General features: G+C 51.5%; 1 protein-coding gene across 1 annotated transcript in view; it reads right to left on the reverse strand.

Annotated features, from left to right (window-relative positions):
- Positions 1-298: 298 nt before the first annotated feature.
- LOC138528120 (olfactory receptor 51A4-like) overlaps positions 299-22,293 on the reverse strand; it is a 77,488-nt gene continuing 55,493 nt past the window's right edge. Inside the window, exon 4 of the mRNA XM_069639573.1 lies at positions 299-417. Within this exon, the coding sequence (XP_069495674.1) occupies positions 299-417 (119 nt within the window). The remainder of the gene's footprint in view (positions 418-22,293) is intronic.

The following is a 22,293-nucleotide window of genomic DNA, read 5'->3' on the forward strand; positions in this document are numbered from 1 at the left end:
GATCTACCACAAGTAATACTTGTCTCTTTAGCCACATGACATTCTTTATCATACCATTTTGGTTTCATAATAGACTTTTTTCTGATTACAACCGAGGTTTCAGTGATGAGTGGGACAAGGTTGGACTTTATTTTATCAAAATTGTCAAGAACAGATGGCAACAAGCTCTCGACTCCACAAATTGCTATTAGTTCGCTCAGGATCGACTGATAGATGACAAGTTTATGCCCTCGTTCAGTTATCCTCACCCATTTTACCTGTTTCCCAGCATGACCAGATATCATAATCTGATGAGATATTACATTACTCGTTGGGGTCCCAATTCTGGACTAATTCGAATGACAGCAGACAGTGGGTAATGATCACTCTCTGTTCGGTCTCCAATTACAAAGTCTGTAATATTATCCCATTGGTCACCTGATATAAGAATATAATCTATCAATGAAGAGCCCATAGGCCAACAAACAAGTGCCTAGCCGGCTGATCTTTAAAGGATTGGCCATTATAGGCTGTCAAATTCTAATTATAAAGCATTCTCCCCACTTTGGGGTAAGGGGGTGGGTTCTCTTAGGGGCTACGGATTTTGCTTTCGGTATTACCCATGCAGAGCCCTGATCCTCCAAGAGTTCAACAAGATCTTTTAATGGCTCCACTTGCTTGTTCAAGTCTCCTGCTAGTTCGGCAAAGCCGTTGCAACCTCCTCCCAGATGAGCACTGTCAGGTTGAGTGTTAACATGCTCTGCGAGCCTGAAGGTCTGTTTTATATATATATATATGTATATATTTATATACTTTCTTAAAGTCCATACCAAACAATAAAGGACATTTTTACCGATGAAAAAGGCACGAGTGGCGTTTTTTTTCGAGGAATGCTGGATGGAGGAGTGCCGCTGTGAGCCGCTACATTGCGGTTTGTTTTTTACTTTGAATATATATTACAACCGAGGTAATATATATTCAAAGCAAAAAACCAAACGCAAAGTAGCGGCTCACAGCGGCACTCTTCCATCCAGCATTCCTCGAAAAAAAACGCCACTCGTGCCTTTTTCATCGGTAAAAATGTCCTTTATTATTTGGCATGGGCTTTAAGAAAGCACACCCGTGAAAAAATTACAATAATGCGTTTCACCCTAAACTGGGCTTCATCGGATTGTAACTGACACCATGTTCACATTGGATTATATTGTGTTTCCTGTTTGGCTAGGAGCTATTTCCTGCTTTCCCACCACTAGACCAATGTTTTAACCATTGTGATTCGTCTGTTTGTGGCGGCCATGTTGGATGAGTCCATTCTGCCGCCAACATTTTAAAGTTACAGACCTATTTTTGGCAACGAGGTTCTGTATAACATTTGATATTATATATGATTGCGTGCTGCATTGATTATGCAGGCGGGGAAAATATGCATATGTATATATATATATATATATATATATCTATTTAAATTTGGTTTTACATTCTACAACCATATAATTGAGGAGATAAAGTGACTAGTGCTTAGCTGGAAACTTGTTTCAATTCATATGTTGATGGAAATCAAGTGATTTCATATTTGTTTGGCAAATGTTGCTACTAACAGAATGATTTAATACATCTTTAATACAAAAAATGTTGTATTGGTTTAAGTTGGAAAGTCTGTACAATCTATAATAAAGTGTCTAGTGCATAGTGCAATATCAGCTGTTTATAATACCATGTGCAAATAGGCTATATAAACTGGATGAGATTAAGAGGCTGATTCATGGAATTAATGTGCGCTGAAAATTCCGGCGCAGAGGTGCCAAAACGTGCAAATCGCAGTGCAAGTGCGAAAATCGCAGGGAAACCAGCGCACATCGATTCATGGAAGTCAGTGCGCGAGAAAAATATTGGATGTGCGCTGAAAAAGTGCGCGGCGCACGCCGGCGCACAGGTCATCCAACGGCGTTCGCCATGGCCACAGCGAAATCGCACATAGCGTGGCGCACATAACAAAAGTATGCGGAACACGGGACGTAACACTCGGAATGGGGAACAGCGCGTGAAAATATGGGCGTCACGGGGGAAGTACAGGAGGCAAGTGCGCAGAACGCAAACACGCTCGCCTACAACTCGTATTCATGGAATTGAATGGGCCAAACCAGCGCACGGCAAAAGACGCGCACAGGGCCAAACAAGTCTGCCACAAGAAAGCAGGCGGTAGCGTCCCTGCGCCTGAAATAAATGTGCGCCAAAATGTGCGCTTACAAAAAGCACCTATATACAGCTATGATGAATGATCCATACTGTGGCCCGCTAGGACAAATGAGGTGCAAAGGTGTACCGACAAACACGGACACCCGCTGTGTGAAAAATAGCGTGTGCATGTATTTCGGGGTGTGCGGGAAGTTCCCCACGCGATTGGCCTGGGTACGTGTATTTCGGGGTGCGTGGGAAGTTCCACACGCGATTGTCCATGGTACGTGTATTTCGGGGTGCACGTGAAGTTTCACACGTGATTTCAGCAGGGTACGTGTATTCCAAGGTGCGCAGGAAGTTTCAAACGCAAATTTGCAGGGTACGTGTATTTCGATGTGCACGTGAAGTTCCACACGCAATTCCAGCAGGGTACATGTACTCCGGGTGCGTAGGAAATTCCACACACAAATCCAGCAGCCTACGTGTATTTCGGGGGTGCCGGGGCTCCTACACGTGAATTGGCCATGTGGGTCCTCCCAGCTGATCCCTCTACACCCTCCACGGCCCCTGCAGGCGGCCCACAACACAGGGGACTACCCTGCACCCCTGCACATGTCCCGCAGGCAGCAGATCCACCTTGGCAATGCCCCCCAGCCAACCCACATGTCACCTTACACTACTGCCCACCAACGCATGTCTCCCAGCACCCCCACCCCCAAGCATCCAGGGGCACCCTCCACGAGGCCCCCACTCATGTCTCCCAGCACCCCCACCCCCCAGCAGTCAGGGGCACCCTCCACCAGGCCCCCACTCATGTCCAACTCATGTCCCCCTTCACCCCCACCCCCCAGCAGTCAGGGGCACCCTCCACCAGGCCCCACTCATGTCCAACTCATGTCCCCCTGCATCACCACCCCCCAGCTTCCAGGGGCACCCTCCACCAGGCCCCACTCATGTCCAACTCATGTCCCCCTGCACCCCCACACCCCAGCAGTCAGGGGCACCGTCCACCAGGCCCCCACTCATGTCTCCCAGCACCCCCACCCTCCAGCATCCAGGGGCACCCTCCACCAGGCCCCCACTCATGTCTCCCAGCACCCCCACCCCCCAGCATCCAGGGGCACCCTCCACCAGGCCCCCACTCATGTCTCCCAGCACCCCCACCCCCCAGCATCCAGGGGCACCCTCCACCAGGCCCCCACTGATGTCTCCCAGCACCCCCAACCCCCAGCATCCGGGAGCACCCTCCACCAGGCCCCCACTCAGTTCAAACCCATGTCCTTCTGCACCCCCACCCCCCAGCATCCAGGGGCACCCTCCACCAGGCGCCCACACATGTCTCCAAGCACTCCCACCCCCCAGCATCCAGGGGCTCTCTCCACCAGGCCCCCACTCATGTCTCCCAGCACCCCCATCCCCCAGCATCCAGGGGCACCCTCCACCAGGCCCCACTCATGTCTCCCTGCACCCCCACCCCCAGCAGTCAGGGGTACCCTCCACCAGGCCCCCACTCATGTCTCCCTGCACCCCCACCCCCAGCAGTGCGATTTGCCTGGGTACATGTATTTCAGGGGTGCGCGGGTAGTCTTACACGCGATTTCATCGGGGTACATGTATTATGGGTCCGTGTGAACTTCCACACGGGATAGCAGCAGAGTACGTGTATTACGGGGTTCACATTAACTTCCACACGTGATATCAGCAGGGTATGTGTATTACGGGGTTCGCGTTAACTTCCACACGCGATATAAGCAGGGTACGTGTATTACGGGGTTCATGTTAACTTCCACACGCAATATCAGCAGGGTACGTGTAATACAGGTTCGCGTGAACTTCCACACGCGACTGGGCCTGGGAGAGCGTGTTACGTGTATTCCTGGGGTGGGCGGGACTATTCACTCGCGACTGGGCCTGGGAGAGCGTGTTACGTGTATTCCTGGGCTGGGCGGGAAGATTTACTCGGTCGCCTACAACGTGCCAAAAAAAAGGTCCAATCCGGAAACACGTACGCCAGCATGAAGCAGGCGCACGTCCTGCGCAGCATAAAAGTGTGCGCAAACAACAAACAAGCTCAGACGCCAGGATGAATATACCGTTCCTAGCAGCAGTGGCTGTGGGATACCACAGGAGGAGGAGGAGGATAGTCAGGGCCAGAATATTCACACCCAGAACCAGCCTTTTTGGTATGCCTGATGACCAGGTGTATGGGAGGTACAGGTTTCCACCTCACATAATACTCGACCTGGTCAGTGAGTGGGAGGATGACCTCACATCACCCACCCTGTGCTCCCAAGCACTGAGCCCCCTGGAGAAGGTCCTCAATGTACTGCACTTCTTGGCTACCGGATCATTTCAACGGACAAGTGCCATAGTGGGGGGGGGTGTCACAGACACGCAGTCACGGTGCCTACACCAGGTGTTGGCCATCATCACTGCACGCCCATCAGTCCGCAGGCACATATACCTGCCCAGAACACCTGCAGAAAGGCAGGCTGTCAGGCAGGATTTCTACAGGGTGGCACAATTCCCCAAAGTGCTAGGTGCCATTGATTGCACCCATGTGGCTCTACGTCCCCCCAGGGCATCTGAGCACATCTATCGAAACCGCAAGCACTGGCATTCCATCAACGTCCAGGTAGTATGTGATGCCAAGGGAATCATCACCTCAGTATATGCCAACTATCTAGGGTCCATCCACGACAGCTTCATTTACAGGATGTCAACCCTAAACCGGGACATGGAAGCTGGGCGGCATGGCGATGCATGGCTGCTTGGTGAGTATAAATGCCACAGCACACGCATGCATGACAGATGCAGAGTAATGTCACTACCCCACTAATGATCCCCATCACCACCTCCCCAGGGGACAGTGCCTACCCTCTGAGCATCCACATGATGACGCCAATTCGGAACCCCATCACGCCTCCCAAGGTAAAATACAACACATCCCATATTGCAACCCGGGGCATAGTGGAGTGCACATTCGGAGTGCTCAAGTCACGCTTTCGCTCCCTTGACCGTTCTGGCAGGCAGCTGTTATATGCTCCCCCAGTAGTGTGCAAGATCATAGTGGCAGCATGTGTCCTGCACAATGTTGCAACATGCCGGGGCCTGGCTGTGGACATGGTGGTGCCACCACATCCCCAACCACATGCACGCTCGCTGCGCATGGGAGGGGAAAGGGCACAGGGTGAGGTAGCCCGTACGCAGCTGGTGACTAATTACTTCACATAGAAATCACACCCCTGTGGAGTGCACACAGCCCTGGCACAAACCATTTGACAATCAATGAAGACTCAATCTGACAATTCTGATGAATTAAGGGACAGTCAACTGTCAGAACCATAGCAGCCTGAGATTTTTCACCTGGAAGTGTCATAATGTGTGCATCCCTACCTACACAAACACCACCAATGCAGTGTCATCAAAAGACACACTTCTATTCAGCAAAAATGAATACCCACTTGCTAAATACAACATGAGAACAGTGCCATGTCACCCAACCCCTTCCCGGCACCACCACACAACACACCATGGCATGTCATGCTATGTGAGAGCAAACAAATTAATCCCCACAACATGACACAAGTGTCACAAACTACAGTGTCCCTAATGGAAACTGGCCACACATGAAATGCTCACTGTAATGCAGGACCAACAACACACATTACCAAATATTTACCAATAATACTAATCACCTACACAACCTCCAACCTACCATAAACATGACAGTACGGATTCAAAAAATTGGTAGTCTCACTACCTGATAATGCCAGCACTTCGAACACTTCCAACTGTACAGTGTTAGCACGACGCAAAAGTATAGGTGCACTGCTTACAACATGGACTCCATTTCCAAAGTAGACCGCCTTGTGAAGACATGAGAAATGGACCTGCAAATTAGGAGGATGAGATGGATGCAGAGGCAGATATCAATACACCATGCAGTGTACAATACAACAACAATATGCCTAGGGAATGTATACACAGTATTGACTACAGACTGCCCACACATCAAATGGGAGTCCAACGTCACTGTGTAAGTCAATGTCACTTGGGCACACCCTTTGCAAGCCCATGGAAACGGGAAGCAGGAGGGGTGTGTGTCACACAAACCCAAGCATCTAACCCAAATTCAGGACAAGCCTGCATGTGCCCAGCCACAATACAGCCTATGCCCACGGGAGCCACACAAGGCAACACACTGTCAAAAAAATCAAAAATCAAAAATCAAAAATGGCCATGAATGGGCCAGGGGGAGTGAGGGAGGCCACCCAGGAGGTCTGAGGACAGGGTGCACACCAAAACCCACCTGTGTGGATCTTGCGAAAAAAAAACACCTCCATGGGCTCATGGCCTGCACGGCTACCCTATTGTGAGAGATTCGCTGCTGTCGCTCTCCTCACCCTCTGCAGCTGCATCAGGAGGTGGTGGCACTATGGGAGGCAGCCCACGCAAAGTCCAAGCCTGGTCCTCCATGGCAGCAAGCATGCAGGTGTGGAAGGTCTGGTTCTGGAGGATAATCGTGCAGAGGTCCCCATGCAACAACTCATGGGATGCCCGGACCTCCTCCCTAGTTGCCTGCATCTCAGTTGAGAGCGTACGTGTGAGCCGCTCCAGCTGCTGTTCTGTCCTCGTGTCAGTTGAAGCCTCAAGCTCAACAAGAGTCACCCTGAGCTGACGGAGTTCCACCCTCAGGGCTTCCCTGTGGCCCTGGGACTCAATAGAAATTGCTTCCCGCAGAGTCTCCAGTGCCGCCCGCCTGTCCCTGTTGGATGCCAACATGTCCTCCCTGTGTGACTGGTAAATGGAGTCTGTTGCCTGCTGTAGTTGTTCCATCAGCCTTTCTTGGGGGACAATGGAAGTGGACACCCTATCCATGGCCTGAGCCATCATCTCAGATGATGCTGCCTGTTGGTTTGCCATACCGTATATGGATTGCTCCCATGCGGTATTGCCAGGTGGCGTATGGCCACCGCGTCAGCGGGCACCACACCTGTCTGGGGCAAGGCGAACTGCACCTTGCTGTGCCGGCACTGCCTGAGGCTGCAGGACTGCATTCCCCCTCTGATCTGCTGGCCCAGGAACAGGATCAGATGTTGCAGAGTGTGACCCTGCATCCATAACCACCAAAGGCGGACCTACCAACACTGACATCCTCATTGAGGGTTCTACCCCTGGTGCAGGTGGGTTGGACAGTACAGAATCCCTCCCAGAAACACTTTCCTGCGACCGCACATAGGTCTCATCATCCGAATCGACACCTGAATAGAGTTCGGGGGAGGTGCACCCAGAGACAGCCCTTGAGATGATGGTCTGCAGCAAGTGTGGGTTCTCACCCACCACCACACCACGTCCCTCACTGGTGCCCGGTCGGGCCTGAGACCCCTCCTGGGTCTGCACCATCTCCACAACCCCAGCAGTATCAAGTGTGTCATCCCCTGCAAAGACATGAAAGAAAAGAAATGGGAACAGACATTAGCACCATGGCACACGATTAGGGCTGAGAAGCAACAGAAACAGTACTTCATTGACACATGTCCCACATGACTATAACCCTTCCATGCATGCACCGTCACTGCATATGAAGGGGAGGCAAATGGCACACATTGATGACACCAAGATGGAAGACCAACACATTTGCTGTATGCTGGCTAGCAGTGCCATCACACATTGGCCTGTGATTGGCATGTCCAATACACATACATCTGTGTGATGGCATGTACCATAGCCATGTCAGACATGTGACAATAGGACTGAGAAATGCCTAGTGAAAGTGGTGGAATGCAAACAATCAGCCTGAATGAACACAGAATAATATGCAACTATGTTGTGGCAAGATGACACTTCAAGGGCAACTGGCGTGAGGTTGGGCTGAATGTCTACTGTTGCCAGAGGGGATACTGCAATACCCAAATCCTGGTGCGCAGAATGTATTGGATGAAGCTCATGGGTGACCCAAACCACTCAGGCACACACACCCTCACCTGGCACTCAATCAGAAGCCCTTACACACACACCATGCACATGGATGACACACACATGCATGTGCACTCACTAGACAATGCCTCGTAATCTGGCAGGTCTCCCACGCTTTGGATCTGTTCCTCCGTGACGTAGGTCCCAGCAACATACTCATGTGGAGTGAGTTCTATGTCCTCTGCTGGAGACCCACCTCCAGTCACTAGAGTTGCGGCATGACTTGAGGCCAGCTTTTTCTTTGTCCTGCGCTTCAGGTCATTCCAGCGCTTGTAGCAATCATTAGCTGTGCGCCTCACGAATCCAAGGGCACTTATGATGTCCGCGATGGTCTGCCAGTGTGCCTGATGTTGTGCAGGTGTGGTCTTGCATCCTGCAGTAATCACCATTTCGCTGTCATGTGCGGACACATACTCCACAAGTGCATCAAGTTCGGCCTGATTGAAGCTGGGCTTCCTTGGACCGGACTGTGTAGCCGTGTCTGGGGCATCAGCCTGTACTGGACAAGCACTCTTCCTCTTCCACTTGGAAGGTGGTGGGGATCCTGAGTGTCCTACGTCGCTCTGGACACTAGGGGCAGGAGCCCCAGTGGACTGTGGACTAGAAGTGTGGGAATGAACACTCACCATGGGACTTGGTGCAGGCATTAGCTGAAGTGTGATGTAGTCAGCAGGATGGACTGGGACCGACATTGTCCTGGCTGGGAGACTCAGAGCTGGGGTGGATGGAGCCGCAGCTGCCCCTGCAGCCTCCCCACCCTGCCTACTCGGGGCAGCAGATGACATAGCTGCCCCTGATCCACGTGGCCTGGTGACACCAATGTGCATCGCCACACGTGGCCTAGACCTGCTGACCTGGAAGTCAGCCATGGAGTCACCCAGTGCCGGGTCTGGTGTCAGAATTCACTGGTCCAACAAGGGCTGAGCAGGGATGGTGTCAGCCACGTTACCCTCAACCGGGGGGGCATGGGTGTCCCTGACTGGTCACCCACACATGGGGGGATAGGGGCACCCTGCAAGTCCCGGCCACGTCCCCTACCGTATCCACCACAGCCACCTCTTGTGGCTCGGCCACCTTTGCCACCCTTACCGCGTGCTCGCCTCCCAACCATGGCACTGATGTTGTTGTGCGTATGGGAGTTGCAGTAAACTATTGTCCTGGGCAATTGGGGGCCAAAGGTTAGGGTACTAGATGGAATTCATACCCTAGTGCTCTAGCAAGGCTGTATGTGACCCCTGGGGGAAGATGACGGGTCACGCAACGCAGAGGCACCCCAAAAAAGGTAGATAATGTGCACGCAACCCCTCCTAGACCACGTGCGTGGAAAAATAAACTTGCACTATGCTGTGGCACCCAGAAACACAAAATTGAACGTATGCGTGTCACTTTCAGCCTAGACTGAAGGTGTACGCAACACACGGGGCAAGCACAGATGTTAAATACGTGCGCGACTCACCGTCTGCCAATAAAAATCACGTGAAAAATACGCGCGTGTGCACTTTGGCAACACCCCCGCCAAAAGAAGAATTGTACGCTGTCTGAGGAGACAGGACAACAGAAGAAGTGAACGCTGTTTGAGGAAACAGGCCCAGGAAAAAGACAAAAAGAGAAAAAGCTCTCAGAGGTAACAGGGAGTACAAACTTGGAACGCCATGAAGTAAATCGCGTGTGAACCGACAAGAAGTACAGATTTCACCCACTCGCTCTCCACGAAAAGCACGTACAAGGAAATGGTGTTCTACACGTACCTTTTAAACATGCCCACACGTCCAGCGTCACTTCCGCGTGTACGGGCTAAGGCCCTATCCTCCAATTACACGAGCTGACACTCTGACGTGCAGTCATAGGGAAACGCCCGCGCACGCACGTCACAGACGCGCATACGTGCTGAGGCCCTTTCCAAAAATTGCACGCTATGACACTCTGACGTGCTTATTTTTTCTATGCGCCATGGAAAACGCACGTGCACGTAACGTCATAGACGTGCCTACACCCTGGGGGCCTTTGGGCCAATGAATTTGCATATGTGTGCTGACGCGCTTACACGCTAAGGCCCTTTCCTCGAATTACACGCAGACGTGCTTGATTTTCACGTGCCAAATCACTCCGCATCAAGCTGGCCACGCGTAAGCACACGGAAGACCACGCTCCTGCCCAGAAGGCTGAATTACTGCCCCCGAGAGCCCCGAGCACGCTCCCACCTGCCATCTGCTGCTGCCTGATTGCCTACTGCCCACGTGCCCTGCCATTTGCTGCCTGCACATCAGCCAGGGGTGCTGTTGCTGTGACCACCCCTGCTGGAACCGAAGACTCCCGACTGGCATTCCATCGCTCCACAGACTAGCCCCAGGACCCAGTTGCCCACCCACTCCTCCTGCCTCTGGGGTTGTCATGTCGGGCACTGCAACATCTGGCACCACTTGCAACCCCCGGCCAGAGAGGCAGAGGGGCACCAGCTTCACTGCCACCGAAGTTGGTGTCCCGGTGGAGCAAGTCCTGGGGCAGTTTGATGCCATCTTCAGAAGTTTGCGCGCCGACAAGGAAGGACGGACTCGGATCTGGACGGACATCGTGACTGCCATCAATGCGGAGGGGGTGGCAGTCCGACTATTCCATCATGTCAAGAAGCGCTGGGAGGACTTCAGGTCCAGGACCCTCAACAAGGCCTGGCGCCTCTTGAAGGCAGCGGATGCTAAGGAGCGCCGGGGCCACTTGTCGGACGATCAGATGAGGGTCCTGGAACTCATATCCGCAGCGCTCCACGTCCAGGTCCTTCAGAGGCAGACACGTCTGGAGTCGAGCGGTAAGTGTACATGAATCATGATTGTAAGCTGTGCGTGTGGTGGTGTGCCAGTAGTGTGCAGGTTGCACATGTGTTTTTATGAGGCCAAGTATGGGGGGGTGTATAGGGCCGTGAGGCTAACACATGCGAGGGCTCTCATGTGTGAGACATGGATGGTGCTTGTGTGTGAAGGCTTGCATGCCAAATGCAGATGTGTGGGCACACATGTTTGGATGAATGTGTATGTAAGTAGGCATGTTCGTGATGTCACACCTGGATGTTGGTTTCAGCTGCATGTATCAGCACTGTGTACATGTGCATGTGTGTGTATTTGACAAGGGGGAAACAGTGATGCAACATGGATGCATGTGGCAGAGGGATGTGGAAGCCTGATTGGCAGATGTGGCATGGATGCCAATCTGAACACTGCAACAATTGGCAGAGGTGTACACATGCATGCAAGTGTGGTGGTGTGTGTGCATGTGTAGTGCATTCCCTGTGTTGCATGTGATGTCTGGCTAACCTTTGCCTGTTCATGCTGTTGTATGTGTATGGATGGTGCTGGCTGTTGCAATATGGCTGTGTATGGCTCATGTGTGCGACTTGAAATGATATGTGTGTTGGCGAATGTGATGCCATGTCTGAAGTTTCCAAATGCCACTCATGTACAACTGTCATGTGTGTATGTGTCCATTGTACAGTGCCCTGATGCCTGTGTTTTATTTCTCCCTGTCTGCAGCGTCAGCTGATGAAGAGGGCGGAGAAGGTGCTGTGGAGCACAGCGGCAAGGATTGCACCGCCAGCCGGAGACGCAAGGCCCGGCTCCCCTCCCAGGTTGTCATCTCATCGGGGAGTGAGGGGTCCGGTGCCGTGTCCCAGGCCGCAGCTGCCGGGGGGAGGTCCAACAGGCGGAGGTCCGAGTTGGACTCCTCGGCAGCAGAAGGGGCAGCTGGAACCCCACAGGGCCCAACGGGGGAAGATGGCACGGAGTCATCCAGGTTGGTGGGGGGTTTGGTGGAGGAGGAGGCCGTGCAAGCGACAGAGACGGGGTCTGGAGGTGGGGAATCCACTGGTGCTAGTGGTGCAGTGCAGGACCAGGGACAGGAGGCAGCACAGGCCACCGCAGAGGTGCCTGTGTGCAATCCTGTCCCTGATCCTGTCACTGCATCATCTTGCACCAGCAGGGATGCCTACGTTCAGACCCGTTTTCAGGCAGGGGATGAGCTTACAACAACTGGCCTTCCTCTGTCTGCGGACGTGGCTATCCAGGTACGGGTTGAGCCTGTCCTGACTGGTGTGGCGTTACGCCAACGGGCCATGCGAGGTGACCTGCAGTCTTTTCATGAGGAGACTGCACGTCATCTCGAATGGCTCGTTGACCGCGTCGGCCTACTGGGACAGGTCACCCAGGCCGGATTCCTCCGTTTGCTGGAGCTTGTTCCGACCCCCTCCTCAACTGAACACCCTATGCGCAAGTCGTCCTCCGTGCCATCTTTCCACCCATTTGTCACCTGGGTGACCTGTGGAGCTGCCTCTGACAGTGCGGCCAGGCTGGTGGAGGACACATCCCTGCCACAGTCGGGAGTCGGACATCCAGGAGGGGTGGCCACATCAACGACTGCACCCCGGCCAGTGGAGGATGTGCAGGCAGCAGGAGCCAGGGCACGGGCACAGGCACAGCAGCAGCAGCAACAAGGTGGGAGCCATGATGGCTCGGGGCCTTCGACATTGAAGGGGCAGGCATCGGCCAGAGGGCAGGAGGACCCAGGACGGGAAGTGTCTTCCATGTGGCAGCGGTTGGGCCACGCCATGTATGCGGAGCGGCAGTGGGCGGAAGAGGCACGGCTCACGATGGTCAGGGCGGAGAACTCCATGCGGAGGGCCCTGAGGCGGGCCGAGTGCCTCGAGGCAATGTGCAGGGAGTTGGAGGAGAACATGTCGTCGGCCCTGCGGACCCTCTGGGCCATGGAGGAGGACCGCCTCCGAGACATTGAGCTGGAGTTCGATGATGCCCTGGCCCGGAACATCCAGAAGTGAGCTGTCGGACTAGCCTGCTGCCCTTGTAAATAGTTCTTTAGTGTTAAGTTTGCTTTCGGTTTTGTTTTGTTTTGGGGCGCTTGGACAATGCCCCAACTTCTTGTATATAGTTCTTCATTAGGTAGTATTTTATTTTATAGGTTTCATTTAAAGGATTGGGCACATGGACCCTGGATGTTCACCTTGTACATAGTTTGACAATGGATTTGGATTTTTGATTTTTTTTCACATGGATCAATGGTTTTTTCTTATTTTGGAACATTGGATTTATTTTCTCAGACTGACACTTTGGAGACTTGCTTTTGGATTGCCTTTCATTTGGATTTCATGCATCTTTTTCATTTATTGGACATGCTGGATTTCATTTATTATTTCCATTTTCTTCTGTTCCATTTCATTGCCTTGCTTTTCTGTTTAATACATTATAATTTTGTACTTCAATGTGTGGTATTCTCTCTTTGGTTTCATGCATATCACAATGCGTGTTCTATCATTCACATGCTGTCATTGTGTGGGTTTGACGGATATGTGTTGATGTGCAGACTAGCCATTTGGGATGCATCATGTGCTGGTGATTTCTTTGTCGGGTGGAAGTCATACCTGATGGTGTGTTCGGACTGGGGTGGCATAGGCAGTGTATTGAGTGGGCATGGGGGCCATGATTATGGATCGTCATGAGGTGTTGGGGGACATGTATGGGGGCCTGCTGGCAGGTGCCCTGCACTGCTGGGGGGTGGGGGTGCAGGGGGACATGAGTGGGGGCCTGCTGGCAGGTGTCCCACAGTGCTGGGGGGTGGGGGTGCAGGGGGACATGAGTGGGGGCCTGCTGGCAGGTGCCCTGCACTGCTGGGGGGTGGGGGTGCTGGGAGACATGAGTGGGGGCCTGGTGGAGGCTGCCCCACAGTGCTGGGGTGTGGGGGTGCTGGGAGACATGAGTGGGGGCATGGTGGAGAGTGCCCCTGGATGCTGGGGGGTGGGGTGGTGCAAGGAGACACGAGTGGGGGCCTTCTGGCAGGTGTCCCACAGTGCTGGGGTGTGGGGGTGTTGGGAGTCATGCGTTGTTGATCAGTAGTGCAGGGTGACATGTGGCTTGGCTGGGGGGCATGCCCATGGCGGATGGGCTGCCTGCGGGACCTGAGCAGGGGTGCAGGGTAGTCCCCTGTGGTGTGGGCTGCCTGCAGGGGCCATGGAGGGTGTAGAGGGAACACCTGGGAAGACCCACACGGCAAAATCACATGTAGTACTCCCCGCGCACCCCTGAAATACACGTACCCTGCTGAATTTGTGTGTGAGACTTCCCGCGCACCCCTGGAACACACGTACCCAGGACAATCGTGTGTGGAACTTCCCACGCACCCCTGAAAGACACGTACCCTGCTGAATTTGTGTGTGAAACTGTTAGGGAGAATTCTCTGTTTAGGCTGAATTTCCTAACCTAGTGAGTCCCCCAGCAGCTTTGCTGGATTTCTGGAGTTTGTTTTTTCCATCCTGCCAAGAGTGTGACCCTTTTCCTCTCACTCTTGGACATGTATGTGTGTGATTCCTTTGAGTTGGCAATGTGTTCGATGGGCTATGGGGTCTTTTACTCCATAGGGTCTCATAAGTTTTTCTATGTGTGTCACTCTGCACCCTACGTGTCGTGACACGGGGGCACCCTAGCTGGTCCCCCCACCATAGACTCCATACCCGGGGACTGACTACCGTCTCCCCGGGCATGTAAAGTCACCATTGGCTTTACTAGACCTAAATTTGCTAACAGAACTAGTACCAACCATCTTATTGTGGACGTGCTAGTAGGGGTAATCCGTTTACTCCTGGATCTGTTACTCGAGGGGGCACTGTCCCGTCCCTCCTCGTCGAGTTTTGGCTGGTGGCAGTGGAAACTACTTGTTATGTTCGACCCCGAGCATAACCCTATGGGATTCGTCCCATTGTTGAAGATTGATACTGTTTTTCGTTAATCTCCAACGTACCACCGATCTACTTATCTTAAATAGGTTTATCGAGTGGTATTTTCTGCCAGAACTCGGGTTGTAAAATGGCGTCTGTGTTTTCTCTGTGACTCCTAAACCAAAGGTTGAGCCCTTTGTTCCACTTTTGGCGGGCCTCTGGACAGAGACCCTCCAAAGTGGCGCCATTCTGTCTGGGTTACCTCAGGGGTGTGGGAGGGGGTTTAGGCACCCTGGACCGAGTTGCCTTGCCAACTCAGGTCGCACTCTGGAGTGATTGGCCCAGGTGGTGAGCCTTCCCGCTCACCACTTAGCATGTATTGATTGACAAGCTAGGCTGAATGAATGGGGGACGTCTGCATAAAAGCAGGGCTTTTGGGACTGGATCTTAGGAACGTCGCCACTGGACCTAAAGAATCCGACGAGGGTAACGCTGAGCCGACCTGCACGACGACACCTCCGGTGGAGCCCTGCGGAACCGTCTCACAATCTCCCGACGACAGAAGAGATCTCCCTGCCGGAGAGGCTCTTTCCCTGGCTGGTGGGAACAACCAGTCTTCTTCTTCTTTGTGCTTTTTGATCGCCCTGGACGCAGTGGTCGAATTGCCCGTGCAGAGCACCCGGCAACCGGATAGCCACTACTCCGGCATCGTGATCGAAAGGTGGTGCCTTGTGACGAAGCCCTCCGCGGCTGGTTTCTTCCCTGGTGGTGCACCGGACATCTTCTCTTCGACGACGAGAGCATCTCTTCTCTTGGCCAAGACCCGTCGTGCATCCACCACCAGGAACAACTGCCCCCGCTGGAGTGGTCTTCCACAACAAGGTACCGTAACCGCCTGGCTTCCCTTATCGATCGGTCCGTGTGAGGTATCTGATTCCTCTCCGTTCCGTTGGGTTGCCTCCAAGCTTTATTCACTCTTTGTTCTGAACTGGTTCAACCTGTCGCTAACCAAACTGCTAACTGAGACTTGAACGCATCACCCATAGAGACTTTCCAGGACATCGTGCCATACCTCTCACCGAGTGGGCCTGGCCGCCGAACTGTATGATCTAGTGTGATTAATGCCTTCTTGCCTTGCATTTTTACCTGCTTCAGTACGAACCGTGTTGACTTCATTACCTGCCTATCTCTTCTCTCCCTTCCTCACTAAATATTCGAGTGTCATCTGGGTTGAGGTATACACCTCTGTCTGAAAATAAGTGGTGCCGTAGGACCTAGAGTTGTCGATATTGTGTTTTCGGGGATTGAGCTTTATTCCATTCTGCAGAGTAATTGTATTTTGATTTGTTTGCCGTGGTTCGCTTTAGTACTTTCCGTAGATGTTCTGTTATTAATAAATAACTTGCTACTTTTATACTAAAGCCTGGTTGCGTGTTTACTCGTTTTGCTGCGAAGAATTACCCTATCTTGTATGCTCCCTATACTGACCAACTTTTCTTGAGGGAAGTCTGACTGCTCAGCCACAGCTACCAATTGAATCTGTGCGGTACAGACTGCTACCAAGTGGGTTCATCGCAACACCTGTAGTCCTAAATCTTTTGCAGTGGTCCCAGAGGGAGCTGCACAGGTTTCCGCCTAACACTGGTGGCAGCGGTGGGATTAGTATCGAGCATACAGTTTAGAGTGTTTTTCGACGCTGTAGGACGACTAACCACAAAACGTTACAAAAGCAACTTTCAAAAAACATGTCTACGATGGAAATTTACAGCCAAGAGTCTTTGTCGGATAAAAATACTGAGAGTCTGCGAGCTCTCTGTAGACAAGAGAATCTTCCTGTAAAAGGCAAGAAGTTAGAACTGATAGAGAGATTGCTGGCGAACCAAAGTCTGGGTACTGGTTCAGAAGAACCAAACTCTCCAGCAACTGTAGATAACAGTAATGGTGTTGATCTGAATCGTAATTCTGATGATAGCGATGAAGAGGCTGACGAGGACGGCGAGGCTAACGAAACTGTCTCACCTGTTCCTCTACCTGCCTTACCAACTGTGCCTACGGGGCCAATACCAGGTCCCACAAGTAATCCTGCTTATTTTGAACTTGAAAAAATGAAGCTCGAATTAGAATATAAACGGTTCTTGGCTCAATCTGAACGAAGCCAAGAGCTCGAGTTCAGACTAATGAATGCCCAGGCTGAGCAGAAACAAGCTGAGTTAAAACTCAGGGAAATAGAGCTTAATCATGAGTTACAAATGAAAAAGTTGTCTATGGAAAATGCTTCTCTCTCCTCTGGTTCCTCTAGGAGCTCCAGTCCCAAAAGACCCCGGATGCCGAAGGAATTAGTGGGTATGTACGAACCGAGATTGGATGTGTTGGATTGGCTGAAACTGTTTGAATACAATCATGGGCTCCAGGACATCACCGGGAATGCGTTGCTTCCCTGGTTGTTCTCTAGGCTTCCTCCTGTTGCGACTGATGTGGTAATGGAATTGGGGGAGGTGGATAAGACGGATTACGAAAGTGTGAAACTAGCATTGATAGCTAGATTCGGGAAGACCCCTTCCCAGTATCTTAAGAGGTTTAGAACCCTCAAAAAGCATGATGGTACCCCTTGGGCTACCTGGGTGAGTGAAGGGTTGAAAAACTTAGAGGGATGGATTAAGGGTTACAAAGTTAACACTTACAAGGGTATGCAAAATCTTTTTATGTTGGAGTCGATTTATGATGCCTGTTCTCCCGAGCTCAGACAGCACTTGGCTGACTCGAAGGAATTAGATTCCAGGACTCTAGCTAAGGCTGCTGACTTGTGGGTTGCCAACAGGGCTACTCACAAGGATTCTGGGGCAACTCAGAAAAAGGACGAGGGAAAACAGCCTAAAAAAGACTCAAAGGAGAATTCGAATAACTCACATTCCAAAGAGGGCCCCAAACAAAACCAGAAGGGTAAGCCACCGGGAAAACCACAGCAGAATAGTATGTCTTCTGGTGCCAAACCGGAAGGAGGTCAGAACAAGCCACCATTCCAGAAAGCATTCGGGAAATGCTTTGTTTGTAGCTCGACTGATCACGTGAAAGGAGATCCCAGATGTAAGGGTAAACCTTCAGGGGTCCAGCTTGTCTCCTTAGCCTTCGCTCCAGAGGAGGAAGTCCAAATGGCAAGTGGAAACTTTCTACTGCTAGCTGACGAACCCATTGGAGTCTCAGCCAGTGTTTCTTTAGTATCTCTGGGGTTGTGGGAACAACAGAATTTAGATGTCTATAATTCTATCCCCGATAATACTAAAGAGTATTATAAGGACAGTGTCCAGGTGAATGGTCAGGAGACGCCTGCCATTAGGGACACTGGGGCCAGCATAACTGTGGTGGATAAATCGTTTTTTCAGACTGAGGATGTTGCTAAGGCACCCAAACGCCTCACCAAGTTAGCTGGAGGGCCTGTGCAGATGCTTCCCCAATTACCAGTTCTCATCCAGTGTAACGACATGACTGTAAAGATACCTGTCAGCATACAGAGTGAGGTACCAGGACGCGTACTGTTGGGTAACGATTTGAAAACTCTCGGAGTTGTATCGCATACTCCCAGACCTCCTAGTAAACGGTTACAGGAGCTAACCAGACCTGCAAGAGAGAGGACCCTGCGCGGAACTCTCGGGGAGATGATGAAGAAAGAAATCACTCCTGCTCCATTGGAAATGGCGGCCGCTGTCTCTAGGAACACAGAAGTAAAAGGGAAACCTAAAACTTCTAAACCGAAACCAACAGCCCACATTCCAATGCAGCCGACACGGACTTCCCCGCGGTTGTCCAACGTCACACCCGTAACTCCACCTCCAGCTGAGGCTGAGGGGGAAATACAACCCTGTATGGTAGAATTAGACTCTGAAGAAGAGCTAATGGAAGGCCAAGAACTCATTGGAGATCTGGATCCTGTTGACCATCCTGAGCTGCAGTCGTTACTGGCAGAAGGTGGACCCAGCAGGGCGGACTTCAGTAAGGGACAGAGAGAATGTCCAACTCTGGAAGGTCTTCGCCGTCAGGCAGAAACTCAGGCTGAAGGGCAAGTGCCTGGGAAACATAGGTTGCACTGGGAAGATGGCCTCTTCTATAGTGAACCGACCGAGTCTGCACCTGGAGACTACAAACGCCTTGTAGTACCCCAAGAGAACAGACCACAGTTCTTGCAGTTAGCCCACGAGATTCCTTTGGCTGGTCACTTGAGTTTCAAGAAGACTAAGGAAAGGCTCTCGCTCTACTTCTATTGGCCAAAGATGGGGGCCGAAGTAGAAAAACACTGCAGAAGCTGCCATACCTGCCAGATCTCTGGTAAGGTTGGGTCCAAGAATGTGGCACCGTTAGTGCCTCTTCCCGTTGTGGGAGTCCCATTTGAGAGAGTAGGGATTGATATCGTTGGTCCCCTTGATCCTCCAACCTCCTCAGGCAACAGGTTTATACTTGTTGTAGTAGACCATGCTACTAGGTATCCTGAGGCAATTCCTATGAGGACTGTTACAGCTCCGGCTGTGGCTAAGGCCCTCCTTGGTATTTTTACTAGGGTCGGATTTCCTAAGGAAGTTATCTCTGACAGGGGGTCAAATTTTATGTCCCACTACATGAAAGCCATGTGGAAAACCTGCGGGGTAACTTACAAGTTCTCAACGGCTTACCACCCACAAACCAATGGGTTGGTAGAACGGTTCAACCGAACCATGAAGAGCATGATAGGTGCTCTAGAAGAACCCCTTAAACGTAAGTGGGACCTTCTATTGCCATGCCTTCTTTTTTCTTATAGAGAAGTCCCTCAGGAGGGAGTAGGCTACTCTCCCTTCGAACTGCTCTATGGTCATCCCGTCAGAGATCCATTGGCCCTGATTAAGGAGGGGTTGGAGAGTGCTCCTTCCCCCAAGCCAGTCAGAGTGACTGACTACGTGATAGGTCTCCGGAGGAGAATGTCGCACCTGATGACAGAAGCAAGCGATAACTTGAAAGCTGGACAAGCATTGGTCAAGCACTGGCACGATCAAAAGGCTAACATGGTTGAGTTCGCTCAAAACCAGCTTGTTCTTGTTATGATCCCCACAAGGCAGAGGGCCTTGCAAGATAAATGGATGGGACCCTACCGAGTAGTGGGTAAGCTCGGCGAGGTTAACTATCTGGTGGACTTGGGCAACCCCAAGGAGGCTCCGACAGTCTTTCACACCAACCGACTTAAAGCGTATGTCTCACGACCTGATGTAGGAGCGTTGCTTCTAGCATCGGCCGAGGAAGAAGAAGAGAGTGAAGCTCTTCCGGATCTCCTCAGAGGCTTACCTTTAGATGAAAAAATTGAAGGAGTAAATCTCTCCTCCAATCTGACACCCGAGCAACAAGAAGAGTGCAAGTCTATGTTGAATCAGTTTGCCTCTCTGTTCTCGCTCTCACCAGGCTTGACCCCTTGGGGCCAGCACGAGATACTCACTGGTGACTGTCTGCCTGTCAAAAGCAGAGGATATCGCATGTCAGAAAACGTAAGAACCCACATCAAAGGCGAGGTCAGCAAGATGCTTGATCTCGGGGTAATAGAGCCCTCTACTAGTCCATGGTCTAGCCCAGTTGTGTTAGTACCAAAGGCCGGATCTAAAGAACTTAGATTCTGCGTGGATTATAGAGCTCTTAACGCAGTCACCACGACTGATGCCCACCCTTTGCCAAGGACAGATGAGTTGGTGGATAAACTTGGCGCCGCCAAGTTCCTCAGCACATTTGACTTGACGTCAGGCTATTGGCAAATAGCCCTGACCAACCATGCCAAGGAGAAAACTGCATTTTCTACCCCCGTTGGGTTATACCAGTTTACGGTAATGCCTTTCGGACTAAAAAATGCACCTGCTACGTTTCAACGGATGGTAAACCAGGTTCTAACCGGGATGGAGGACTTCTGCATGGCATACTTGGATGACATAGCAGTGTTCAGCAATTCCTGGGACGAACATGTAACCCACCTGAGAGATGTTTTGCAGGCTCTTGGACGAGCCTATCTGACCATAAAGGCGAGTAAATGCCAAATTGGACAGAGTAAGGTAGTCTACCTTGGGCATGAGGTAGGCGGTGGAGAAATAAGGCCTTTGCTCAGTAAGATTGAAGCTGTGCAAAATTGGACAACACCGACTACTCAGACTCAGGTGAGAGCCTTCCTAGGCCTCACTGGGTATTACAGGAATTTCATGGAGAACTATGGGACCATAGCTTCTCCACTGAATGTCATCTCCTCGCCCAAATTCCCTAAAAAGGTTAAATGGAACGAGGAGTGCAATCAGGCTTTTGAAAACCTGAAAAAGGCTCTTTGCCAAGCCCCAGTACTCAGAGCTCCTGATTACCGCCAACACTTCATTGTGCAGACAGACGCTTCCAATGTAGGGATAGGTGCCGTACTCAGTCAACTGGATGGGAAAGGTAGGGAGCACCCCGTTTGCTACATCAGCCGCAAGCTGAAGGATCCTGAAACAAGGTGGGCAACAATCGAAAGAGAATGCTTTGCTATCGTGTGGGCTCTGAAGAAGTTTAGGCCGTACTTGTATGGTTCTACTTTTGTTATTCAGACTGACCACCAACCCTTGAGATGGTTAATGCAAATGAAAGGGGAAAACCCGAAACTACTGAGATGGTCGATCTGCCTGCAAGGGTTCGATTTCACCATTGAGCACAGGTCAGGGTGTCACCACCAAAATGCTGATGGTCTCTCTAGGATGTATATCATCGACTAGAGGTATGAGATTCATCCAGGAGTGGATTAAATCCTCCTGTCCCTTAGTCTGGGGGGGGCGAGTGTTAGGGAGAATTCTCTGTTTAGGCTGAATTTCCTAACCTAGTGAGTCCCCCAGCAGCTTTGCTGGATTTCTGGAGTTTGTTTTTTCCATCCTGCCAAGAGTGTGACCCTTTTCCTCTCACTCTTGGACATGTATGTGTGTGATTCCTTTGAGTTGGCAATGTGTTCGATGGGCTATGGGGTCTTTTACTCCATAGGGTCTCATAAGTTTTTCTATGTGTGTCACTCCGCACCCTACGTGTCGTGACACGGGGGCACCCTAGCTGGTCCCCCCACCATAGACTCCATACCCGGGGACTGACTACCGTCTCCCCGGGCATGTAAAGTCACCATTGGCTTTACTAGACCTAAATTTGCTAACAGAACTAGTACCAACCATCTTATTGTGGACGTGCTAATAGGGGTAATTCGTTTACTCCTGGATCTGTTACTCGAGGGGGCACTGTCCCGTCCCTCCTCGTCGAGTTTTGGCTGGTGGCAGTGGAAACTACTTGTTATGTTCGACCCCGAGCATGACCCTATGGGATTCGTCCCATTGTTGAAGATTGATACTGTTTTTCGTTAATCTCCAACGTACCACCGATCTACTTATCTTAAATAGGTTTATCGAGTGGTATTTTCTGCCAGAACTCGGGTTGTAAAATGGCGT

This window comes from Ambystoma mexicanum, chromosome 7q (assembly GCF_040938575.1).
Source record: "Ambystoma mexicanum isolate Mex_15411 chromosome 7q, UKY_AmexF1_1, whole genome shotgun sequence".
Taxonomy (NCBI): domain Eukaryota; kingdom Metazoa; phylum Chordata; class Amphibia; order Caudata; family Ambystomatidae; genus Ambystoma; species Ambystoma mexicanum.